This window comes from Anas platyrhynchos, chromosome 14 (assembly GCF_047663525.1).
Source record: "Anas platyrhynchos isolate ZD024472 breed Pekin duck chromosome 14, IASCAAS_PekinDuck_T2T, whole genome shotgun sequence".
Taxonomy (NCBI): Eukaryota; Metazoa; Chordata; class Aves; order Anseriformes; family Anatidae; genus Anas; species Anas platyrhynchos.
This window is the reverse complement of record NC_092600.1, coordinates 8,743,210-8,765,326: the sequence shown is the minus strand read 5'-3', so window position 1 is coordinate 8,765,326 and position 22,117 is coordinate 8,743,210. Positions and strand designations below refer to the sequence as shown.

The 22,117-nt window shown below is 51.1% G+C and overlaps 1 protein-coding gene and 1 long non-coding RNA gene across 2 annotated transcripts; one reads left to right on the top strand and one right to left on the bottom strand.

The window, feature by feature from the left end:
• Positions 1–226: 226 nt before the first annotated feature.
• Positions 227–9,751, top strand: LOC110354183 (uncharacterized). Its single transcript, XR_003500594.3, has 3 exons — positions 227–416; positions 510–572; positions 9,384–9,751. It is a non-coding gene; the product is annotated as an uncharacterized lncRNA (long non-coding RNA).
• A 6,328-nt stretch (positions 9,752–16,079) lies between these two features.
• On the bottom strand, positions 16,080–21,063 carry LOC119718349 (pancreatic secretory trypsin inhibitor-like). The gene is made up of 4 exons (XM_038186448.2): positions 20,933–21,063; positions 19,396–19,436; positions 18,683–18,795; positions 16,080–16,240 (listed from the first exon to the last, which is right to left on the bottom strand). The coding sequence occupies exons 1-4, from the start codon at positions 20,985–20,987 to the stop codon at positions 16,159–16,161; spliced, it is 291 nt and encodes a 96-aa protein (XP_038042376.1). The 5' UTR covers positions 20,988–21,063; the 3' UTR covers positions 16,080–16,158.
• Between the last annotated feature and the right edge of the window lie 1,054 nt (positions 21,064–22,117).

Sequence of the window (22,117 nt, the reverse complement as noted above, 5' to 3'; positions counted from 1 at the left end):
ACAATGAGTAAAAGATGCTGAAGCTGCGGCTCAGAGGGGCACAGTCCATAGGGAGGGACTCTCAGGTCCTGCTCTGACTGCTTGATCTGCTTCCAGTCCCACGCAGAGCGTGTCCCCCTATCTGGGACTGGTTTCCATAAACTCAAAACAAGCTCAGAGACGGCTAGCAGGGCTGCAGCTGTGATTATAACCAACCTGACCTTTCCAGACGCTTCCCTTCCTTGAGCTGGAGCACAGCTTTTCAAGCCAGAAGGCTGATGTCAGGATTGCTTCATTCAGCAATGTTAGGAAGGGCTAATATACACCACTAAAAGCTTGCTAATAGCTCTAATTAGACTGCAGCTGATGCTTCCTAAGTGGTTCTCCTTCCTCCTCCGCCTCTTCCTTGCAGCTATTTCCTGGTGGAGCTGAGGAAGGTGAGGTGGATTAATGCTACTTGGGGAGACAGTTGAGAATCCCAGCTGCATTTATTTATTTTATTTATTTTATTTTTATTTATTTTTTCCTAGTGGGTCAGGGGGGAATTTCTCAGGCCAGCCATCTGCTTCTGCCTGGACTGAGTTGAGGTGCAGGTGAGATGTTCATCTTGGTGCTGGGGTGCTGGGAATAAGCATAGTTGGGGAAGTTGACAGGCTAGAGGTAGAATGGAAATGCAGCTTTGAAGAGCAATTCACCCTTGCTGCTGGGACCTTTCCTGGCTGCGAGAAAACCGTCAAGTTGTGTCCTTAAAGTCATGCAATCTACCCCCCTCCTTGGCTGAAAGAAACTGTGATAAAAGGGTTTGAAGAAGGAGTTCACCTTAAAGAGAAAGCTTTGTTGTAGCTTGCTTTGTTGTTGTAGATTTTTATGCCTTTTTTTTTTTTTTTAACCTTGAGTAGGGACTTGCACATCGAGACTTTAAGCTGCCTTGTGACACACAAGATTTTTAAGCTGCTTTCTTTGTGCTGAGGATGCTGGCCCTGAAGGCACGGAGGATGCCTGCAGAGGGGGGTGTTTGGGGCCCACCACCACCCACCACCTATTCCCCATCCACCCGCAGCTGTGGGGCCTGGGCACAGGAGCCCTGGGATCCCCCTGCCCCAGGTCTGAGGTCACATCCCCCAAAATGTGCCACCAGCTGCCCTCCAGCCCTTGCCTCTGAGATTCGTGTGCTGCATTTCTTGTCCAGATCCTCTGCTTAAAGATGCCTTTTTTTCCTGTGTGTAAGCAGGCTCCTGCAGCACTGTGGAAAACGCTGTTGGCTGTGCTGTAGTGAGGTGGGTTGTGAAGCCTTCGCAGAGATCGAGGCAGCAAAACTGTGGGGTTCTGCTGTTCCTTGGGTTGAGGAGCCTAATTCTGGCTCTTCTCCTACACTTTGGAGTACGGTTCCTATAACGCAGCTGAACAACCCACTGTGCAACCTCTCTCCGTGGGGATGCATGGGCATATTTTGAAAGCCTCTTTGCTTCAAACCCCCACAAAAAAAAAAAAAAAAATCAAGCCACGCATACTTTGGGGAAAAAACACCCGAGCAGATGACTTGGAAATGGCTCTTGTGTAGTGCTGGCATTGTGTGCAGGCATATGTCCTCCGCTTCTGTGGACCTAAAAGCAAGTAAACATGATTGTGTTAGCAGATCTTGTTTCCTTCTTAGAGATCAAAGCAAAGAGCAGGCTGAATTCTTGTGGTAGTGATGGCTTTTTGAGACAGGCCTTCATTGAAACCTCTTATGGGGAGAAAAAAAAAAAATCCTCCCCATCACAAACAACCCAAACACCTGATGGGAAATGAAATAAACCCTGTCCCTCCTACAGCCCTGGGCAGTGACGGCAGAACCTGGACTTTGTGTGGTGTGGGGCCGAGGGACCCCATCTCCCCGTGGGTAATGGCTGGGACAGGAGCAGAGAGAAAATAATCCCTTCAGCATGGGCCATGGCATTTTCTGCTGTGTTTTTAGGCATGTACTAGGGATGGAGATGGCAGAGGAGGAGGGGAGCACCTGGTGGCCTTGCAGGTAATAACCTGCAGCGGGATGCAGGTGGGAGGCTGCAGGGCTGCTGGTTGAGCTGAAGTCTTGATAGTGCTGGAGGTGAGGAAGGTGGGCTGGGGAACCTCTTCTGGCTCTGTTTCCCTAAGAGATGCTGTTAGTCTGAGCAGCCCCAGGGCTGAGCCCACGTACTGGTGCGTGCAGAGCACGGGGGCAGGCAGTGATGGCTCAGGGCAGGACTGGTGCTGCAGTCCATGCAAGGTGGGCTGGCTGTGAGTGCCTGGTGTTATTTTAGCTTCAGCATCTCCCTGGGATGTCAGTGATTTCAAATGATGTGCGTGTTTCTCTAGGTCTCAAAGAGAAGGACAGCTGCCCATCCAGTTGGGCAGGGATGTAACCAGACCTAGGACTACCGTGGGATAAGCATTTTTCTACAACAGCAGGCCTAGGAGCATCAAGGTTGCTTAAGTTTTGAAAGAAAAGCCAAATTCCTCACATTCTGTCTTTGGGACTCGAGGGAAAAACATTCCTTGAAATCTGCCAACACGTTTTGTGCTGGTGACGGTGCTGGTGACGGTGCTGCTGACCACAGGGGAGCTGAGCTCTCGCAGTTCCCAGTATCCCCTCCCAGCCACTGGGAGGTGGCTGCGCTTAAGCAAGAGTTGTGTGGAACTCATCAAATGTCATGCACCAGGCATCTGATCCCTGGATGTATCTGGGAACTTGGTGAGGGCTCATTGCACTTTCTGGGAGCCTTGCTGCCCAAAGGGACTGGAGAGAGGCGTGGAGCTCGCTGCTGGTTTCCTACACCCAGCTGCTACCCATGCAGGGAATGACTGCACGTGTGCATGGAGGGGTCTAAAATACTCCAGCCTTGTGCTGTGGCTGCTGTGAAAACAAGAAGGTGGCTAGCACCGTACGAGGCTGGAGGCAAAAATGCTTCCTTCTGTATTTCTCACCAAACAAACTGCTGGGAGCACAGTTGATAGAGTTGCTGTGCTGACTGCAGGTGAAGAAAATACAGAGCCATGCAGGCAAGTTGGTACACGCAAAGGATGGAGCTTTTTTAAAGTGAATATCGAGAAGAAAAGAGCCCTGGGTGTGCTGTAAGCCTCATGTTGGCTTCCGAGGTCTGGACTTGTTCTGTCAGCGAAGGCAGAGCTATTGGTGTGCACGGACCTTATGTGATTGTTTTGGGGGACTTTGGAGCTCAGTGTGTGTGTTCCTGGAAAACCAGTGTGGTGCGTGCTCTGGGCCAGGTGCTGTGGTGCAATCTGGGAGCTGAACAACGCTCTGCTCCTCGCCATGCCCAGGTACATCTCCTGCTTCCCTGGAATCTGTAGCTGTTTGGCAGGCTGCAGGGCTGGATAGTGTGGGGATGCCAACACAGGGTGTCGGCAGCCTTCTGGATGGATGTTGTCTGGCTTTGTCCCTGCACAGGGGCACTGCAAGTCAGCCTGTGTTTCCCTCTCCCTCCAGAGCTGTTCTGCTCAGCTCTTTGCTGCAGGAAAAGCAGCAGGGGTGTCCTGAGCCCTTCTGCCTTCATTTTTCAGGACTTGGAGATCTCCTGCTTTAGGGTCACTTGTTCTTTGGCGGCTTTAGGGTGGTCCTTCACCTGGTTCCTTGCACAGCAGCAAGATACCAAGGAGCCTGCTTGCTCCAGCCTTCCCCTTTCAGGTGTCCCGAGAGGTTTGGGAGATCTGGCAGGGCATCCCATGCTGTGCAATTTGGGTGTGTATTTGCAACATCTGTTTTTCCTCGCAGCTAGGGTTTGGAGGCTCTTAAAATGCAAACAAGGGCAAGCTGCACAAATACTCTGCTGCACAAATGCTCTGCAGCACTGCATGCAAGTAAGGACCGTGGGAACAGTTTTGGGGGTCATCCCATCATTCTGCTGCCTTTTATGTAAGCGGTGAATTGAGAAATGCTGTGCATGGAGTGCCCCCAAAGCTGTCCTACATGTGTAGGGCAAATGCTCTCAGAAGTGCCCTGGGGCATGCAGAAAGAGCAGCTTGAGGACTGCGTTATGGCAGAGCAGTGGAGGAGCTGGGGCACCTTCCTGTAGGAGGCTGGGGATGTCAGCGTGTTTCTGGTGGTGGTGGTGGGGGGAATAAAAAGGACAGGAAATGCCACCCTTTAATATTTCTTATGAAATTCTGGAGGAGGAAATCCTGGATGCTTCTGGCTGATTCCAAGGAACAGCTTCCTTTTAAAAGAAATCTGGATTTTTTTGTTCTTATGTAGAACTATAAAATCTTTTAATTTATCGGATTGGTGAAATACATGGCAGAACAACTCTGAAACGTAGAAATGATGGGGAAAACCCATTTTTACAGGCAAATATCCAGAGAAGATTATCAGAAATTTCGGGGGGGGGGGGGAAAGCACCAGACTTGAAGCATTTCTATATAAAAATTCAATTTCACAAAACAATTTTTCCCATGTAAATATGTGCAGCAGGGAAGTTTCTGGGAAGGGATATGCAAAGCAGGCAGAGGGACTTCTGGAAGGAGATGCCTTTGCTGACAGGTCAAATAACTGACACAAATTGTGGCCCTAAATCTTACATCTTCAAAACTTTCCATGCCCTTTTTGGAAATATGTGCTTCCAGGAGACTGGAAACCACCAGACACTGGCAGCAACCAGGCGAGGCAGCTTGGATGAATTTTCAGCCGCCGTTTAGATGTCACCTTGTCAAAATCCCTTTGGAAGCTTCGCTATGTCACTCGGACCCCGTGCGCACGTGTGACGGCTGCGTCCTTGCCGAGCTGCTCTCAGCAGGGGCTGGTGTTAGAGGTCGCTGTCTGTTTTGCCTGGCACCAGCCAAGCCTGTCTGATTATTTGGAGGAGAATTGGATGGCGGTGCTGAGAGTGAGCTATTAAACCAGGCACCTGCGGATCCTGCTCAGTATGCCTGAGCGCTGCAAGCCTGCGCAGGTTTCCACCATGCCTCGCACCAGCAGGCGATATTGGTGTCGTACCTCGGGCTGGGACAACATAATTATCGTCACACCCTGCCCTCCTGCCTCGGTGCAATTTGCTGTCAGTGTTGCATTAGCAAAGGGAAAAGAGGGGAGGAAAAAAAAAAAATCATGTTTCCAGTGAACAGGTAGTAATAGAGATGTTTGTGTGGCAGTTGTGACTGGTGTAATCTCGGTTGTTACACAGCTCTAAGCAGGATTTAAAACAGTCAAAGATGCCAAAACAAATGGCAAAGAGATGGACGGTCTATTAGGCACAGCTCATTTGAGTCACTTGGAGCAGGGAGACTTCTACCTGTTTTGTGGTATACTGACTGCTAAATGAGAAGAAAAGGGGCATGGCCCGGGCAGGATGTGCCCCTGAGGAACAGGCTGGTGCTGGGTACCAGTGGCTGCACCAGGTGAAGCTCTGAAAGCAGCTGTATCTGCTCAGCCCTTCCTTGGCTGCTGGGCTTGAGCTTTCCCTGCTCAGTGCCCAGCATGAGGGGAAGACCTGGCCCCATGCTCCGAGCCTGTGGTCCGACCACATCTCACCTGCCCAACCCCTGAGTTACAAAACCACTGTCCCAAAGAGCTGGCCTCTGTGCTTTTATTTGTCGATTACTTGCTTGGTTGATTTTGGGTTTTTCTGCAGCAGGACCTTTGTCCTGGTTTGCAGTCAGCGTTTTCATCCAAAGCTGTTGCTTTGGATCCGCCTAAGGGATCAGAAACACACTTCCCCTTATAATCCAGCCTGGGCTGCTGAGGTCCCCAGAAATGCAGGACCTGCTCTGTGCCAGGGCAGCTCTGTGAGGGCTGGGCTGCTGGAGCTAAGGTGCTGTTCACAGCTGCCAGGTGTGTGGCTGTATGGCGCAAGCAGCTTTCTTCAGCAGCACCCTGTTTCTCACTTGCAGTCCCACGGCAAGCCCTAGAGAAGAAGACAGCCAGAGGCAGCTGCTGGCTGGCTGGGAGCATCCTGCCAGTGACAGGACATGAATATCTCCTGTTCCAGCAAGTGTGGCATGTCTGCTTGCCTCTTCTGGTAATGGAAGGCACTTTCCTATCCCCAGCAATGGGCATTGCACATATGACGTTCAACAGAGAAAGCCATAATTGCATAAACTAATGACTTGCAGAGCAAGAGCTTTCCCAGGGCTATATGAAAATGGCTCGTGTTTGTCAGCAAAGGGTAGACAAGGAAAATAAATTTCAGGGCCAGCTGGTTTATGTGCTTTTGCTAAGTCAGTCTGCTGCTGGTAAGGCTCTAATTGACCAAACTGTGCCCTGGGAGTCGTGGTTGTGCAGGGCAGCAGCCTCCGTATGGCCGTCGCTCTCAGCTTCCATCGCTCTGCTGGAGGTGTTTTCTCTCCCGCGCTTTCTGCTAGTTTTACTTCTCTCTACCTAATTGCTTACTTAATTCCTAAAGAGAAAAGAACCAAAACAAGAAACTTGGATGGAAAGATAGATGAAGAGCTCCTTTTGTACTGGAGATCATCAAGAATTAATTTGACATCCTTGCCTTGGTGCAGTCCAGACTTCATTAAAGCATTTGCAAAACTCCTCCTGGCAGCCAAGCGTGCAGTGGAATAATTCTGGTCTCCCTATAGATCGAACCAGTATCTGCCTCTGGGCTTGGCTGGTCTCATTTAGGAAATGTTTGTGTTGCTTGCTGCTGCACGGAAGGGACTCTTTGTACTCTTTTGCATAACAAAGCAGCGTACTCCTTCAGCAGGGCATGCAGCAGCAAAGCGGCTGCGGAGGCAGCGAGTCCCTGCTGCGGTTTGTTGAATAGATGGAGGAGTGGAGTGGGAAACCAATGGGACAGTGCTCGTGGCCATGAAAATAGTATTTGAGCTCATTCTTTAAGTCAGTCTCAGAAGGAAAACCATCTTGGTCCCAGCGCGAAGAGGATGGAGTTTTCCTGAGTTACCTTGGGCTGAGCATGCAGCCATCCTTACCCTTGCGTCCTCCCCAGGAACCTCATGCCCCTCGTGTGCGTGGCAGGGCCACGACGTCTGCAGGGCACGCAGACCTTTCCCTGCTGCTTTCCCATCTCCAGCAGCCAAATAAGCAAGCTGAAGTTACCGCAAAGTGGTTGTGACGAGCTGACCCAGGGAAAACGTGTTCTGTGCCGCTGTGTGCTGCCAGCCCCGTGGGCTCCCCCAGGGAGCAGCCGGGTGCGAGCCGTGCCAGCGTGGGATTTAATTTCATTTTCATTAGAAAAGGTGGGAGCCTGTTGTGAAATCGGTGAGAGCAGCCAATCGTAATAAACACTTCCAGGAATTTAGCTCTTCGGCATCTCTTGAATGAACAATGTGCATGCTGAGGGGCTGCTGGAAGTCGGCCTGCGTGGCTTTGGGGGGATGGTTACCCGCTAAAATTACGCTGCAGGAAGAGTTCCAGTTTTGCTAAATATAGCAAACAATGCGTACACAGGTCGTGACATCTATTGTGGGATGGAGGCAATGGACAACTGACCTGATATAGCTTCTGGAAATGCACTTTGGCCTGCAAGCAGGCTGCAACCGTCACCCTTTCGGCTCTGTGCTGGGGAATTGTGGACAGCTTGCTCCAGCGTGTGCGAGTGCCGTGGTGTTTGCCATGGCATTATTCTCACTTACACGCACGTAATTATATGTAGCAACTTCTTTTAAATAGTTTGAGGCAATGTAATGACTGTAATTAGGCTGCCACATGCTCCATAAAAAGAAAAAAATCCCCTAAACATAGAGCGCATTGAGCTAGCATGAGAGTAAAGTTTAAGAACCTGAGCATTTACTGCGTGCTTGATGGCCTAGCATCGTCTTTCCGTTTCCACGTGTGGTGACCTCCCAACGTGCAATGCACAGGCCGTGGCTGTCCCCTCCTGCTGTCCCCCACCTCTGCTGTGACATTGCAGGAGCCTTGGCCAGCGCTGCTAAAACCCAGCTGATGACTTCTTGAGTGGCAGTTTCTCTGCAGAGCAGGTTTGCTTGCTTAGCCAAAGAGGGAGGATGAAATAAACAGCCCTGCAGTGGCACGAGACTCTGCAGAAGTGCAGAAGCCATCGTCTGTGCATGAGCAAAGCCGCTGGTCGCTTCTGCCTCCCGCAAAGCAGTGCTGACCCCGGCGCTACCCTCCCAGGCGTCCTCGCCTGCTCTGCACCCGTTGCCATCTGACCCCCAAGGGCTGGCTGGACGGAGGCTGCTGGCTGTTTACAAAGAGTTTAATTCCTTTCGCAGTAGCCTGGGCCTGTAATGGAAACACCAGCATTGGTGAATCTTTAAGTAAGCACGCAGACACTGGGGGAAGTATAACAACTCTGAAGAATAATGACTGAAATGTCAGGCATTTATTATGAAGTCAGTCCCTGTGTTGACAGCTGAGCCTATTTAAAAGCATTCTTGATCAAAAAAGCCAAAGGCAAATCTGATTCTTAAATAGCCCAGTTGTTCTTTTTGGCCTAGTTTTTAAGATTCTTCAGATGAAAAAAAAAAATGTTTAGAAAATATTTACAGACATGAGAAGTGCAGGATCATGTTACAGCTGGTGACATCCCAGACCTGCGCTGGCGTGAGGACAGCAGCTAGGGAGCAGGAGGGCAAACAGATCCTTTTGCCTTTCTCAGAGAGAGGCATCGTCAGCCTTCAAGTCGAGGTGCACGTGGGAGCTGGAAGAGCCAGAAGTCAGCAGGGCTTGGTATGAGGCTTTGGGGAGCTCTGTGGGCTTTTGGGATGTGAAAGGAGCGGTTGTGAGTGAGAGCAATTTGGTGGGCTTTGGGAGCTGTAGAGGTGAAATGGACAGTGCTGTGTGGTGTGTCATTGAAACACAAATACCAAAGAACCACCCTGAACTGTGTGTGGTCTTTCCAGGTCAAAGCTTCCTATGAGAAGGCCATAAGATTTGGCAGTGGGTTTCAGGTTTGGATTAGGGTTAAGAGCAGAGGACAAGGGTGGGAGTAGGGAGAGGGAGAGAAAATCCAGCCTAGCAGAAGAGATGGAAGGAAAAAAAATGTTTACTGAAGATTGAGGCTAAACAGGAGTGTAAAGCTCTTCACATGTGTAAAAAGCTACAGGGAGGAGGAAGAAAAAGCTTTTTCCTCTCCATCTCTTATGGCCAAGAGAAGATGTTGTGAACATAAGCCAAACCAGAAAGACAGACATGGGGAAATGGTTTTTGCTTTTGAAAGAAAATGGAAAATTATCTGAAGCCATTGGTTATACTATGACCTCCTCAGGCTCCTCCAAGCTTTATTTTCTAATTGTGCATTAATTTATGGTTATTACCTTGATATTAGGGAGATGGAACAGCTGGCGGTAGCGTTTTGGAAGGACACAATGCCAGAGCTACAGAGTCAGACATGGTCAGAGCCAGCAATGGGGGATGAAATCTCGAGTTGAGACCACAGACTTTGGTGGCTGAGGGTTGGCTTGGTAAGAACTGAACAAAAAAACAGTGTCTCTTGATATTTAATTAGGGTTCTCGTAAATAGAAGCACACCAGAGACGTCACTGTTTTCCCTTCGGCTAGTCACAGATGGATTTTGCTGACGCCTGGGTTCAGGAGGGGTGGCAGAGCATGCCCGAGGCCTCCAGACCAGCTGACGTGGTGCAAATGGCTCCGTGGGGACAGGAAAGCTCTCCTGCACCCAGCTGTGCAGCCTGCGGTGTGACCCCCCCGCCGGGCAGCAACTCCTTGCCAAGCCGATTCCTGTCTGGCTCCGCCGATGGGACTGGGATCCCCTGGGACCTACCCACCAAGGTGTTACCCAAGACCTTGAATTGAGGCCACCAGACCTTCATGTCTGCTGGCAGAGGTAAAAAAAAAAAAACAACAACAAAACAAAAAAAACTAATTTTGAGGTCAGATGTTGGAGCTGGGAGGAGGCGGGCGGATGGCAGTCCCTCATGTGGCTCTCCTCATGTTTCTCATGTTCGCGGTGCTCCTGGGAAATGCACAACTATGTTCTCCTGATGAAGGACATACTGTGCTGGCAGCACAGTAAAGGACTAGATGGACCTTTGGGGCTAAAACAACCATTTCTATGTCCTCATTTAAATTTCATTGATTTTTCTAAAGAGTTATGTCTCCCTTGATGGTCTCAAAATAAAACCTCTTGCCCTGACCGGCACAACAGCCTCACAATTTCTATGTATTGACAAAGCGGTTTTCACACCCTGTCTCAACATGGGCAAGTTATTCTTCAGCATGCTCGATCAGAGGCTGAGAAAATTACATGCAGGTGCCTCCTGCTGCTGCTCCCCCTTGCGTTTCCCCTCCTGCCTTCCCAGGGGCAGGTGTTCGGGTGAGCTCCCACCTGCAGCCTGGCCACCCAGCGTCAGGTTTTCACACGAATATCTCCTCCCGACGTGGGCACTGCCCAATTAGGCACGCTGCCAGGGTACAAGTTTGCAGGGATATTTTTAGTCGTCCTCCGAGGTTCCTTTCCGTCTCTAGATTTATCTTGGCTGAAACAAAACAGTTTGCTTTCTATCCCAGACTGGTTTCTGGCTCATTTCTCAGGGTCAGGGAGTCAAGGAGTTTCTGGAAAGGATTCCCCGAACTCAAATGCTTTCAGCAGCAGCAGCAGAGATGAAGTGTGGAGGCTCTTACAGTGGCCCCACTGGTGTCTCACGGCAGGCTGTCTGGACTACCTGAGCATAGTGCTGAAATGGTGCCGTTTTTCATCTTCCACTTAATTAGGGCCTTTCTGACCATTACACATATATTACATGCTGCTATATGTGTGTGTGTGTCAGGATTTCAGATGAGGAAGCCCTCTAAGCTCTCAAGATGGCAACTGTGCCATTTCCAGCATGTAAAACCTCCGGCTGCAATCCTCAAAGACCCGGTTCTGGAGCTCGTTTCCTCTGTTTGCCTTTCCGAGGGCCATCTGGATAGTGTTTTCCGTGAGCAAGTAAGAGCTGAGGACTGAGATTAACCTCCGGATCCTGAAAGCTGTGAATTGGGCTGCTCCTGGAAGAAGCTGCGCGCACCATCTCGCAGCCCCATTGACAGGAGCTGTTTGCATGGGAAACTTCTGCTGTCAGGACTGGTTCCTGCAGGAGGCCTCGCTCTCCTAGCTTTATTTCTGAGAGTGGCAGTTCAGCTGTGCAGCTCTAAATATACGTTTCCTGGGCTCGATGCCCTATTTAGGCCAAAGCCTGCACTTTGCCTCTAAGAAGGCACGAACTTGCCATAGCAGTGAAGTAGCTGCCTCTGGGGCAGGAATTATCTTTAAAAGGAGTTGGAGTGGTGCGGGGGATATTTACCAGAACTGGAGCCGGAAGATGCTTGTCTGCTCCTGCGTATACAGAGGTGAATAATTTTTCCTAATAGCTTTCGGGGAAGTTAAGTTGTAACTAGACAGCTAATGGACTTTGCCAAGATTTGGGGCTATTTGTGGCTCTGTGTTAAGAAGGAGCAGAAACAATGGGATGCTCCATGTGACCGAGCCATTTGATCCTTAATCTTTCAAACAGATTTTCCAGAGAAAGACTGGCCTTGAACTCTGTTACAGTTTACTTGCTACCTTCATCTTCCTTGTGCTGTCAGGGAGTACCCCTGTGGCTGTGTGAGCAGCTCTGAGCCAGCCAGCTCGGGAACATCGGGGTCTGCTTCTGAGCACCAAAATTAGCAGCAGCTGTTGAATTGGGTTGTGGAGCTCAGGGCACAGTGGCCGAGAAAGGGTTAGAGGGCAGAAATTTGGGGCTGTGTCCCAGCCCCTTTTTGCTTGGCTTGCTTTAAGTCAGCACAGTCTGGTCTGCACATTCCCAGGCAGGGATCCAGGCTCTGTCCCCCAGAGCATCCTGCTCGGTGTGCCAGGGACAGACCCACCCTGTCCCACCCTTCGTCTGCTCAGATCTGCAGCCAGGGGAAAGCTGCTGAGCCCCGGTGCAGATGCTCTGCATCGTGACTGCAGCATCCCCAGCCTGCCTGAGCGCTGGGGCAGCCAGAAATGCTTTCAGCTCAACAGTGACCGCAGTGATGGAGCTGAAGCTATGTCTGGTGCCTTGTTGGGGTTGGGTCCGCTGGTTCTAGCATGCTTTGCATCAGGCATTCGTACTATCTCGCTGCTGCGTGCACTTGCTTGTCTCCTGTTTTTCAGCCAGCACCTGGCCCTTGGCATCATACTCCTGGGCTTCAATACCACCTGGGAGGACATCAGTGGGGAATGGTGCTCCACTGGGAGCATCTCCCATTCCCAGCAAAAGCTGTTGTTTCCCTTCCCCAGTACGGATGCTAAGTTCAGGAAATAGGGCTGGTATGGGATCTCTGATTAATGCATCAGATCTTGGTCCCTGAGAGTGATATTTACAACTCTCAAGCTGGACACTCGCACTGACCTAATGTCTTTGTGGCTTTGGGCTGCATTAGCACCATCTGCCAGCAAGGGAGAACTTTCCAGCCCTCCCGCCAAGCAGGTATGAGGGTGGATCATTGCGTGATTTCATGCCAGGATGTGCCAGGAAGGAGCTGACTTTCCCCAGAAACCACGTGTGATTTTCTGTTTGTGGTATTCACTCGTATCGAGTAATGCACTTAAGTTTTTTGGAAAAAGCCTGCAGTCCAGTCCTGCTACAATGATGGGTTCTTGTTCTGGTACAGGTGAAGGATGGGATCTGGGAGCTTCCCAAGGGTTGTGCTTCTCAGCTGGGAGGAAGCAGAGCTCCTGGTGGGAGGTCCCTGGCAGCCTGCATGGTGCGAGGCATCCAGCTTTGTGCCCAGGACTCACACAGAGCTGGTGCTTCCAGCCCCTGCTGCCCTTTGCTATGAGCAGAGCGTGCCTGATGCAGGATGAAGGCCAGAAAACGAGTGTAGAACCCTTGGCTGAGCTGTCTTGCCGTCTACCCAGCTGCAGAGCATTTGGGATACTCCAGATTCCTGGAAGTTTGCTGACTTATTACAAACCATCACTGTCGTTGGACTTGACTCTAACAGCTCACAGACACTCGAAAGCTGGAGCCAAGCTGCTGCTCCAAATCTGCAGCTCTCGTTGTTGCTCCTTGCTCTGTGTCTGTGACTATTACCGTGCTCCTGGCCTGCAGGTGAGAAGTGCCCACTCTGCTCAGTGATGGTCCTGCCACAACCCCCAAAGCCCCACGGACAGCCTGTCTGTAGCTGCGCAGGACCACGTCCAGCTCATTCCCAGACAGTCGCTAAGGAACAGCTTTTCCACTAAGGAACAGCTTTTCCACTAGGTAGCTGTGGTTTAGACGAGAGGAAATTTGCAGTTTAAAAGCATCCTTCCATCCATTCCGTCATCTTCGAGCGAGACTTTTGCCTTGCAGAGTTAAGATGAGTGTTTCCTGTGGGGGTGAGACCGATTTGTTTTTTCTTTCTCAAGCCTTAGGCTTGGCAGTACAACCTCCAGCAGCAGTGCTGGGAACTCTTTCCCTGTGTCATAAAACTGCTGGTACTTGCCAGATCTCTCCTTGAGGTGGTCACAAGAGCAGCAGCTGAAGCAGTTATGTAGGTCTGTAGTGAGACCTAGCCCATGCAGCAGAACAGACTCCGAACCTCTGCTCCACGGTGGGTGCTGAGGACACCACCCTCTGTGAAAGGCCAGATCCTGGAGGTGGCTCGCAGCGCTGCCAGCACACACCGAGCCCTTCACCTGCAGTGGGGGGGTCCCAAAGGGTCTCAACAAAGAGGAGGCTCCTCTCGCCAGCTCTCCAAACTGGGTTCAATTCAGCTCACCAGAAGGAAAAGTCACCTGGAGCTGAACATGCCCTGTAGAAAGTGGTCCTGGCAGCTGCAGCAGGGCCAAGGGAGGCTCTGCTTATTTTCAGCCTAGAAAAACAAACCTGATGATGAAAACTGGTTAATATAGAAGCCTTCGTACTGGAGAAAGGCTGGGAAGGCTGCAGCGGGCAAAGGCGGTGCCAGTTGCCTCTTTGCAACAGGAATATTTTGAAACTACCAAAATACCAGAGTTTCTTCTCAGCTGAAGCCTTGCACATCATTAAAATTCCTTGGTCCATTTCTAATCCTGACCTCAAAGTTTATGATGATGTTATAAAGTCAAATGCCATCAGCAGTGGGAATAAATACTCCCCCTTGGACAGGGATATCATTGAAAGTGACGTGGGGAGGGCTTCCGTCAGCTGAATTTCACCATAATTTTTGCTGGCAGAAAATCCTCATTTTTTTGTTTTTTGCCTTTTTTTTTTTTTTTTTTTTGGTCAGCACATGCTGTCCTGGGCCATCTGTCCCCAGCTGTCTGTTTTTTGTCACTCTGTGACACCTCCTTAAGGCTTGACAGCTCCCAGGATTGCTTCGAAGACACTAAGCAGAATGCCACCCCACTTTGAAGAGCTCCTGCATCAACAGCAAACCCTGGCAAAGGTTTATTTTGACCAAAACTGGAAAGCGGGCAAGAACCAGACCCTTCTGATGTGCCGTGCTGTGTGGTAGCTGCTGGGTGGCCCTTGACCCACTGTTGCTTCCCGTTATCTCAAGCCTGACGTGGATTTTGCTGCCCAGAAGTGGCTGGCATTTAACAGAAATCCTATTTCCCAACAGAACAGTGCCTGGGGAGATGCAGCCCTGCTCAGCCATCTCACTACCATGACCCTTGGTTTGCAAGCTCAGGAGGCACCTCACTGTATCAAGAGCTGCTCTTGGCTAATGCCGGGTGATGTTTCCAAGAAAAGCCACAGACAGGAAATATATTTTGCTTGGTGTGTGCTGGCCTTTTTGTAACCTCTCCAGCAGAGTCTGGGTGGAAGGAACCAGCTTGGACACGACTGGAGCTAGGTTGGATTTAGCTGCACCACAAAGTCCAAGCACAGCGAGTGAGCAGGGGGAGGCTCAGCCCCCCTCTGGCCAGCCCCAGCTGCAGGGACCCCTCCAGGTAAAAACCCTGCTTTGTTTCTCACGATGCAGCAGAATTGGAAATACCCCAGCGGCAGGAGGCACATTTCCACGACGCCCTTTGTGCCAAGACGTCGGGGCAGTTTGCACTCCTAAACCCATTTGGGGCTTCCACCTTCAGTGCATTAGTTTTACGTGGGGAGTCATTTTTCATCTCTCCCTTGACCACAGCAGCTCTGGGAAGGGGAGCCCGCATTGCCCCCCTCCTGCCCATCCTCAGCTGCTTTCATCGCTTAATTCGAGTGAGCACCGGAGCTTCCCCTCGGCTCGATCCCACACTTTTTTGTGCATCAGCCACTTCTCCAAGGACCACAAAAAGAAATCCGGCAGCTATTTCTAACCGAAGCAAACTTCAGGATCCACTAGAACCAAGCGGTCCCATTTCCCCAAAACCGGCACGGTTCGAGGGACCGCCACCGAGATGCTTCAACCCCCAGCCCACGCCTCGCTCCTGGCACCTCGTCGGGCTGCGGTTGATTTATTTTTTTTTTTTTGGGGGGGAGGCAGCGAGGCCGGGCCTCCACCCCACAGCCTCCTCCCCTCCGGACCTGCCTCCCTCCAGGTACCGGGGTCTCGCCGCTCGCCCCCGGGGCTGCCCCGGTCTCGGCTCCTCGGCGGAGCAACAGCGGCCTCCAGTGCCCAAAGCTCCTCCCGCGGGTGCGAGGCTCAGCGAGGCCGGAGGAAAAAAACAGTCCACCCCCGCCCACCCCCTCTTTTTTTTGGTTTGATAGAAAAAATGCAGCTTTTTTGGGTTTTCAGGGGCGTTGGGTGGTTGTGACCTGCAGGGCAAGGCTCGAGCCGGTCCTGTGCTGTGCAGAGGAAGCGGGGGGGAGGTTGGCGTGGAGGTGACCTCTGGGACCCTTGCTCGTGGCAAAGGTCTTGGAGCACAGGATTTAGTGCTTTGTTCTTAGTGAACGTCAATGAGATTCATGAGAATGCTAAAATCTCCTCTGCTGGAAGTTTAGGAAGGGAAAACAGAAGTCTGGGTGCAATAGGGAGACTTGTTATGCCATGGCCTGACCCTCCTTGGGAATGTCCTGGCCTTTTCCCTGGGGCTCCAGCAGTAATTTTTGCTTTTGTGGATGTTACAGGAAAAAAAAAAAAAAAAAAAAAAAAAAAAAAAAAAAGAAGAGGAAAAAAAAAAGGAAAAACAACAACAACAACAAAACAAACAACAAAAAAAAAACCACCAAAACCCAAAACAACAACAACAAAACCATATTTTACAGGAAGGGTTTTTTGAATGTCAGGGGAAGGGCTGTGCTGTGTGTGTGAGAGAAATCCCAGGGCAAGCCACTGCAGTTCTTCCAGTTTATTAGGAGTCTGTAGAGGTGGGGGACAGCTTTGTGCCATCTTCTCCAGCACGGTTGCACCTTTTAGTTTTGAGCGGGGTTGGAGCGTGGGGACGGGTTTTGGCACTTTCCCCTGTGCTTTATCCGCACATTAGTATGTCTTTGCCTGGAAGAGAGGTTAAAAATGCCTTCAGGTGCCTGATACACAGCAGAGTCTGGTTCAGAGGACGAAGAAAGAAAGGAAAATACTGCTTAAGTCATCATTTAAGCATTATACACTGTTGTAAGTAAGCTCACATATTTTTGACAGGGAGTTCAGGGTTACCATGGACATAGGTTAATTAATTCCAATAAGCTCAAGAGCTGGCACTTCCTACCGCCTCCTGGCAGAATAATTCACCTTTTTGCTGTAAGGACAGATGTTAGGCACCTTTGATGCCTGCCTGGCTGTGGATGATAAAGGTTACGACTTTGTGTGGGGGTTTTTGCAGACAAATGCCTGTCATTGTGTCTTGCTTGGGTCTGCTCCCAACTTCCTTTGCTGACTGCTTCTGCATCAAAAGTGAGGAAAATATTAAAAAGGAACCTGCAAAAAAATGCTGCTATTATTTTTGCCCAGTAGCGGACCTAATTACTCCAAATTGTTCTATTTTCACGTGGAATCGTGATGTTGTCCTCTTTGGAAAGACCCACCTGGTTCTCAGGTGCATAGTGAAATGCTGGTGAAGTGATTTTCAAGCTATTTTGCAATTTGGAAAGAAGCATTTTGCACGCTGCTGCCAGTGGGATGACCACAGGCAGTGGGTGATGCAGTGGTGCACAGAGACCTGGCAGCTGCTCTCGCTGTAGATATCCCCGGGCTCCTTGCAGCCCTCCAGCTGCCATCAGGCTGGTTTCACACCCTGAATGGCTGTTCCTAGCCCCACAACTTCTTTGCTTGGGATCTTTACTGGGGAGCTGCAGAGCCTGGTGCTTAGAGCCAGAGGGGCAGCGTATTTCCAGGAGCCAGGAGCTTGCACAAACAGGAGTTTGGAGGAGAGGGGACTGTTAATTGTTAAAGCAGGGTGAGCACCAGCACCAGCTGCTCCCTTCCCTCTGTGGATCCACCACCAGCTCTCTTTTTCACACCCCATGCTTTTCCTCCCTTGACTCCCGAGGTCTCCATCCCCTTTGAAGCCAGGCTCAGCACCGGGAGGATTCATGCAGCGTCCTCAACACCGCTTTGCTCCCTGCGTGCCGGGCTTCGAAGCCTTCCTCGCTCTCATTCCCCCGCTGCTGGTTCCTGGCCAAAGCCCTAACGATGTTGTGTCTGACGAACCTCCCACCCCCATCTGCTGCACAGCGCAGCCGGCAGCTGGTGCTGGGCTGCTGGCTTCCAGCATGGTCATTACCGCCGCGCCAGGTCATTAACTGTGGCGCCTTCGGTCAGGGGATCCTGCTCAGCACCTCTCTGCCCAACTGCTGCTTCTTCGGCCCTTCAGTGCAAAAGAGCAGGGCAGGAGCAGGATATGGGGTTGGGGCTTGGGTCAGTGAAGGAAAGAGGGGCTAGCCAGAGCAGCAGTTCTCATCCAGGCTCTTTGCTTTGGTGGTCTGGACTCTGTTCCTTGTTACTGCAGGGTTAGCTGGGAGGAAATGCTCCTAAGAGTAGAACTTGGCTCGACAGTTCTACTCATCCAGGGACAGAAAAGATGGAATTTGAGCTCCTGTTAAAAGCATGTCTGCGGGTGGCAAATGAGTGCGTGATGATGGCCCCAAAACCCTGCCTCCAACCGGGGAAAGTCAAGGGTGAGGCTCCCTTAGCCCCACAGACTGGGGCACTGGGCCACAGACAAGCCTCAGTCTTCCCAACAGGGATTTTCCAATACCTAATAGCATCGAGTTGGAGGTAATTCCTTCGCTCGTCTGACATGGAGCACTTACAATGTATAAATACACTCCGAATTACCCAGGGCCCAAGCCAGATGAAATAAAGTAAGTCCTGCCAGACACTTCGCTAGCTATCGGACCTGGCCTTCTGCTGTCAGCGCAATCTGGCACCAGCACAGATTAAATAAAGGCTTCTTAAAAATAACCAGAGCAAATTGTAACCTTTCATATGCGGAGAAGACAGAAAGCAGAGCTCAGCTGTAAACTGCTGGTGTGAAAAGCCATGTTTTTTCCTCAGCCACCGCATGTCTGAGCTCAGCTGAAAAAAATATTCAGCTGAAAAAATATATTTCCCTGCCTGTGCGCTAGATCTGGACAGACTTTGGGGGTTCTGCCATTTGTCTGAGCTCCTGGACACCCGCCAGCGCAGCTGAAGCCATCGCTGCTGCAGGTGTGGGGAGATTTTGGCCGGGTGGTCTCCGTGTGTGGGCAGATGGGGCTGCAGCATGTGTGCTGTGAGGATCACCCCACGGCCCTATAACACAGCTGGAGCCCACGTGCTCGGAGCAGCAGGAGCAGCATCTCCGCAGGAGGCCAGATGAGTGCCAGATGTGCTGGGCTGGCTGCCCACACCCCAGCCAGCTGCGTGCTAGCAGCTTGCTTTCTAGGAAATCCCAGGCACATGTGGTACCATCATCTGCGGGGTGCTTGGACTTTGCAGGAGGTCCATCCCGATACTCACAGGTTCTGGCTGCACAGCAAGCACTCGTTGCTGTATAGGACATCATCCGTGCCACAGATGGGGTCGAAGATCTTTGTACAGCCTTTCCTTAGGTCGTAGTTGCCACAGTTTGCCTGGAGACAGGAAGGGATAATGCTGAAATTATTAAACATGCTTTCAGCTTACCGAAAGAGCTTTGCATTCACAGGGTTGTGCATGTCTTGTGTATCTTGGTAACCCATTGCAGCTTGCTCAGCACTCTGCTGTGAACTTTCAGAAACACTGGGACCACATCACCATCCCTTGGCCAGCTGAACTTCACCTGGCACTCCCATGGGAGTGACAATACTGAGCAAGTAATGCTCCACGGGCAGTGTTTGATGAGGTTCTCCCCAGTTTTTATTGCCTTTGGCCACAGGGATGCCTGCCGTCACATTACAAGTAGAGAAATGGGAGCTCAGATCTTCTTGGCAGGTAACAGCAATGTTCAGCTCTGTATTAAGTTTTCCTCCACTGAGTGTGGGGGAAGTGCAGTGGGAAACCAACACCATCACTGGGATTTTGCTGTGGCACAGCAGGTGGAAGGCATTTCCCAGGCATCAACATGTGCTGCCAACCCAGCAGCTCACATTAATTCATTGTATTTAGCAAGAGTGGCTCCCAGGTGCATGGGGCAGTGCTCTCTCCCCTCAGCTGGGCATGCCCTCGTGCTACACAGAAATGGGAGCCTTCACCTCTGTTCCTTGGTCAGCAGCGCCGTCTGGCTCAGCATCTCCTAGAGAAAATGTGGAGAGAGAGAGAAGACACCTCAGCACCCTTCTTCACTCAGGCTGGCGTCTTTCACAAAAGATGTTTCAGCCTGAGGACCATACATCTTTACGTTGTGCTTTGAAAAGCCCACCAAATAAATACCTCCCATCATCTCCCGTTTTGCTGCTGGGTCCCTGCTGCGTCTGCCTCTTCCCCCTGGCAGAAAGACCATGATGGTGCAACTCCCTGCCAAGGCCAGATGCATGTCTAACAACTTTCCATGATGTTTGCTCCAGCTGCCAGGGAGCAAAGGTGGCTGCTGTTATCTCCTATAACTTGTTTGTGGGTAGCTGAGAAACTCCTGCCGGTGCTGCCCTGCTCCTGGAGTGAATCTAGGGGGATTTTTCTGGTGTCAGTGGTTTTGCACCACAAGGCAGCAGAACAAAAGGCAAGTTGCTGAAGGAGAGGATCTCCTGAAGGGTTTCTACTAGAAGGAGAAATGAGTGAACCCTGAGGTCTCACACCAAAGCTGGTGGGAGTGAGCTGTGACTGTGGTGGGCTTCTCCGTGGAGATGCTGGCCCTGAACTGATGGCTAGGATGGCACGGTTGGAACATGTGGTGGGGGTGTTTTCAAAAACAGCCTGAATTTTTCTATGAAAAAACAGTACTTAGAAGACCTTGGGTTGCCTATAGATCCAGAAGTCATTTACTTAGAGGATTTAGGCAACATCTACATTACCAGCCAGTGTGGCTCAATAGCTTTGGGGCTGCAGTGGGACCGTTTGGTGCTGAGGACCTGACAGCTGCACCGTTTGGTGTTTCAGGGACTTTACTTTGGATGAGCACCAGTCCAGTCCCAGGAGCTGAGTCTCGCTACGTGCTTAGCTCCTCTAAAAGGCAGCCATGTTCTATGCTCAGACTGCTCTGCAATGGCAACTGCAGCACAGTAAATAGGATGACGGAGGACTTGCTTCAGAAGCATTGGGAATGAGCCCCCCTAATGCAGAAATCCCTGGTGAGCGGGACCTGAAGAGCAGCAACAGCTCGTGTTCTCATCCCTCTGCACCATATGGGATTTTGAAAACACAGTTGGCTTAAATGTTGACTTTGGGAACGAGATCTGCATTTTCCCTTCTATAGATCTGTTTCCTGTCGTCTTGGCTTTGCTTTTTTTAAAACAAGAACAGCACCTATTCCCTCTAAAAGAACGGCACTTTCCTAGAAACCACCAGCTCCCAGACACATTCCGGCCCTGAAGGAAAAGTGTCAGCCCAGCAGGTCTGTTTGTTCTGGGAGCCAGACATCCTTTTAGAGCCTTTCCATCAGGCTTGCTTGCAGACCACCGGTTTGGTGCCCGTTGGCCTTTGCAGCATGCCCTGGGAGTGCTCTTGTTCCCTGCCCAGGCCTGGAGCAAAGTCCCAGCAGCAGCTGGCCTCTTCCCAGCCCTGCCTCCCCACGTGGCAGACGTGGGGGCTTTAGCGAGGAGAAGAACCAGCTCCGAAGCAAAATGTTGCACTCACCTTGGTAGAAGCAGATTGCCAGGAAGAGGAGCAGGAAAATACCGACTGCCTTCATGGTCAAGGTGATACTTGACTGGAGACGGCAAAGGGGAAACAGGACAGCTCTGGCTCCCTGAGATCCCACCTCCAGCAGCCCGTACCTGGACCTTTATACCTTTCCCCACCTCTGGCACCACCCTCCATGGCCAGCTCCACCCCGGAGTCTTGCAGCGATGACATTTGACACACAGGGACAAGGCCAGGTGGCAAATGGCACACCGGTGCTCACAGGGCTGAAAGCCTCAGCACTTGCCATGGAGGTCACCATCCTTATCGCTGGTGGGGCTGTTGGCAGACAGCTTGGGTCTGCACTGCAAAGCAGGGAAAAAGAGATTTTGGACAAGAGGGAGGATGGGGAAACGGGCAGGGCAGCAAGGGGAATGCATCAGTGAGCTCAATCCCATTAGCAGGAGTAGAGCAGCTTTGATTAATGACCCTGCCACAGCCACTCGCAGGGCTCTGGGGTGCCACAGCTCCCCTTCCCACCCGGACAGATGGAGGCAGCAGCAGGAGATGCTGCTGGAGGGCAGAGAGCCTGGAGGTGCCTTGGGCTCGCTGTGGCTGCACGCTGAGTGCTGTTATTTTGCCTGCACATCTCCCCGATGGCAGGCAGGCAGCTGAAATGAGCTCGCTGGGTCAGATGCTGCCCATCTCCCTGCCTGCATGTTGGAGTAAGCCCCGGGGATCTCCTACATTTACTCCGCCAATAGTGCACTGTGGAGAGCGGATCAGTCCCCTGGGTATTAGAAGGATTAATTAATGTTTCTAAAGCACTTTGATATCTCAGCCATAAATCACTGGAGAAGTGCAAAGCAAATTATTACTAATGGGGGCTTATGACTCAAAGACAGATTTTTAATTAGCTGAACAGAAAAAGTCAATGCCAAGAGCAATTCAAGGAGCTGTTTGTGAGACAGAAATCTCAGCTCACATCGGCAGCTGCTCCACTGTCCAGGGGAGACCCTGTCCAAACGTGGCTCTGGAGGATGCTTTCCCCTGCCAGAAATGTCCCTTGGGAGGCTGTTTATGTGGGGTTGGAGACTTTCCCTGCTTTCACCTGGGCTTCCCTCTGCTCTCCCTGGGGTGAGCAGCAGCACGAGGCTCTTAACAGCATCTCTCATTTCATTAACTCGGAGCAGAAAGCTG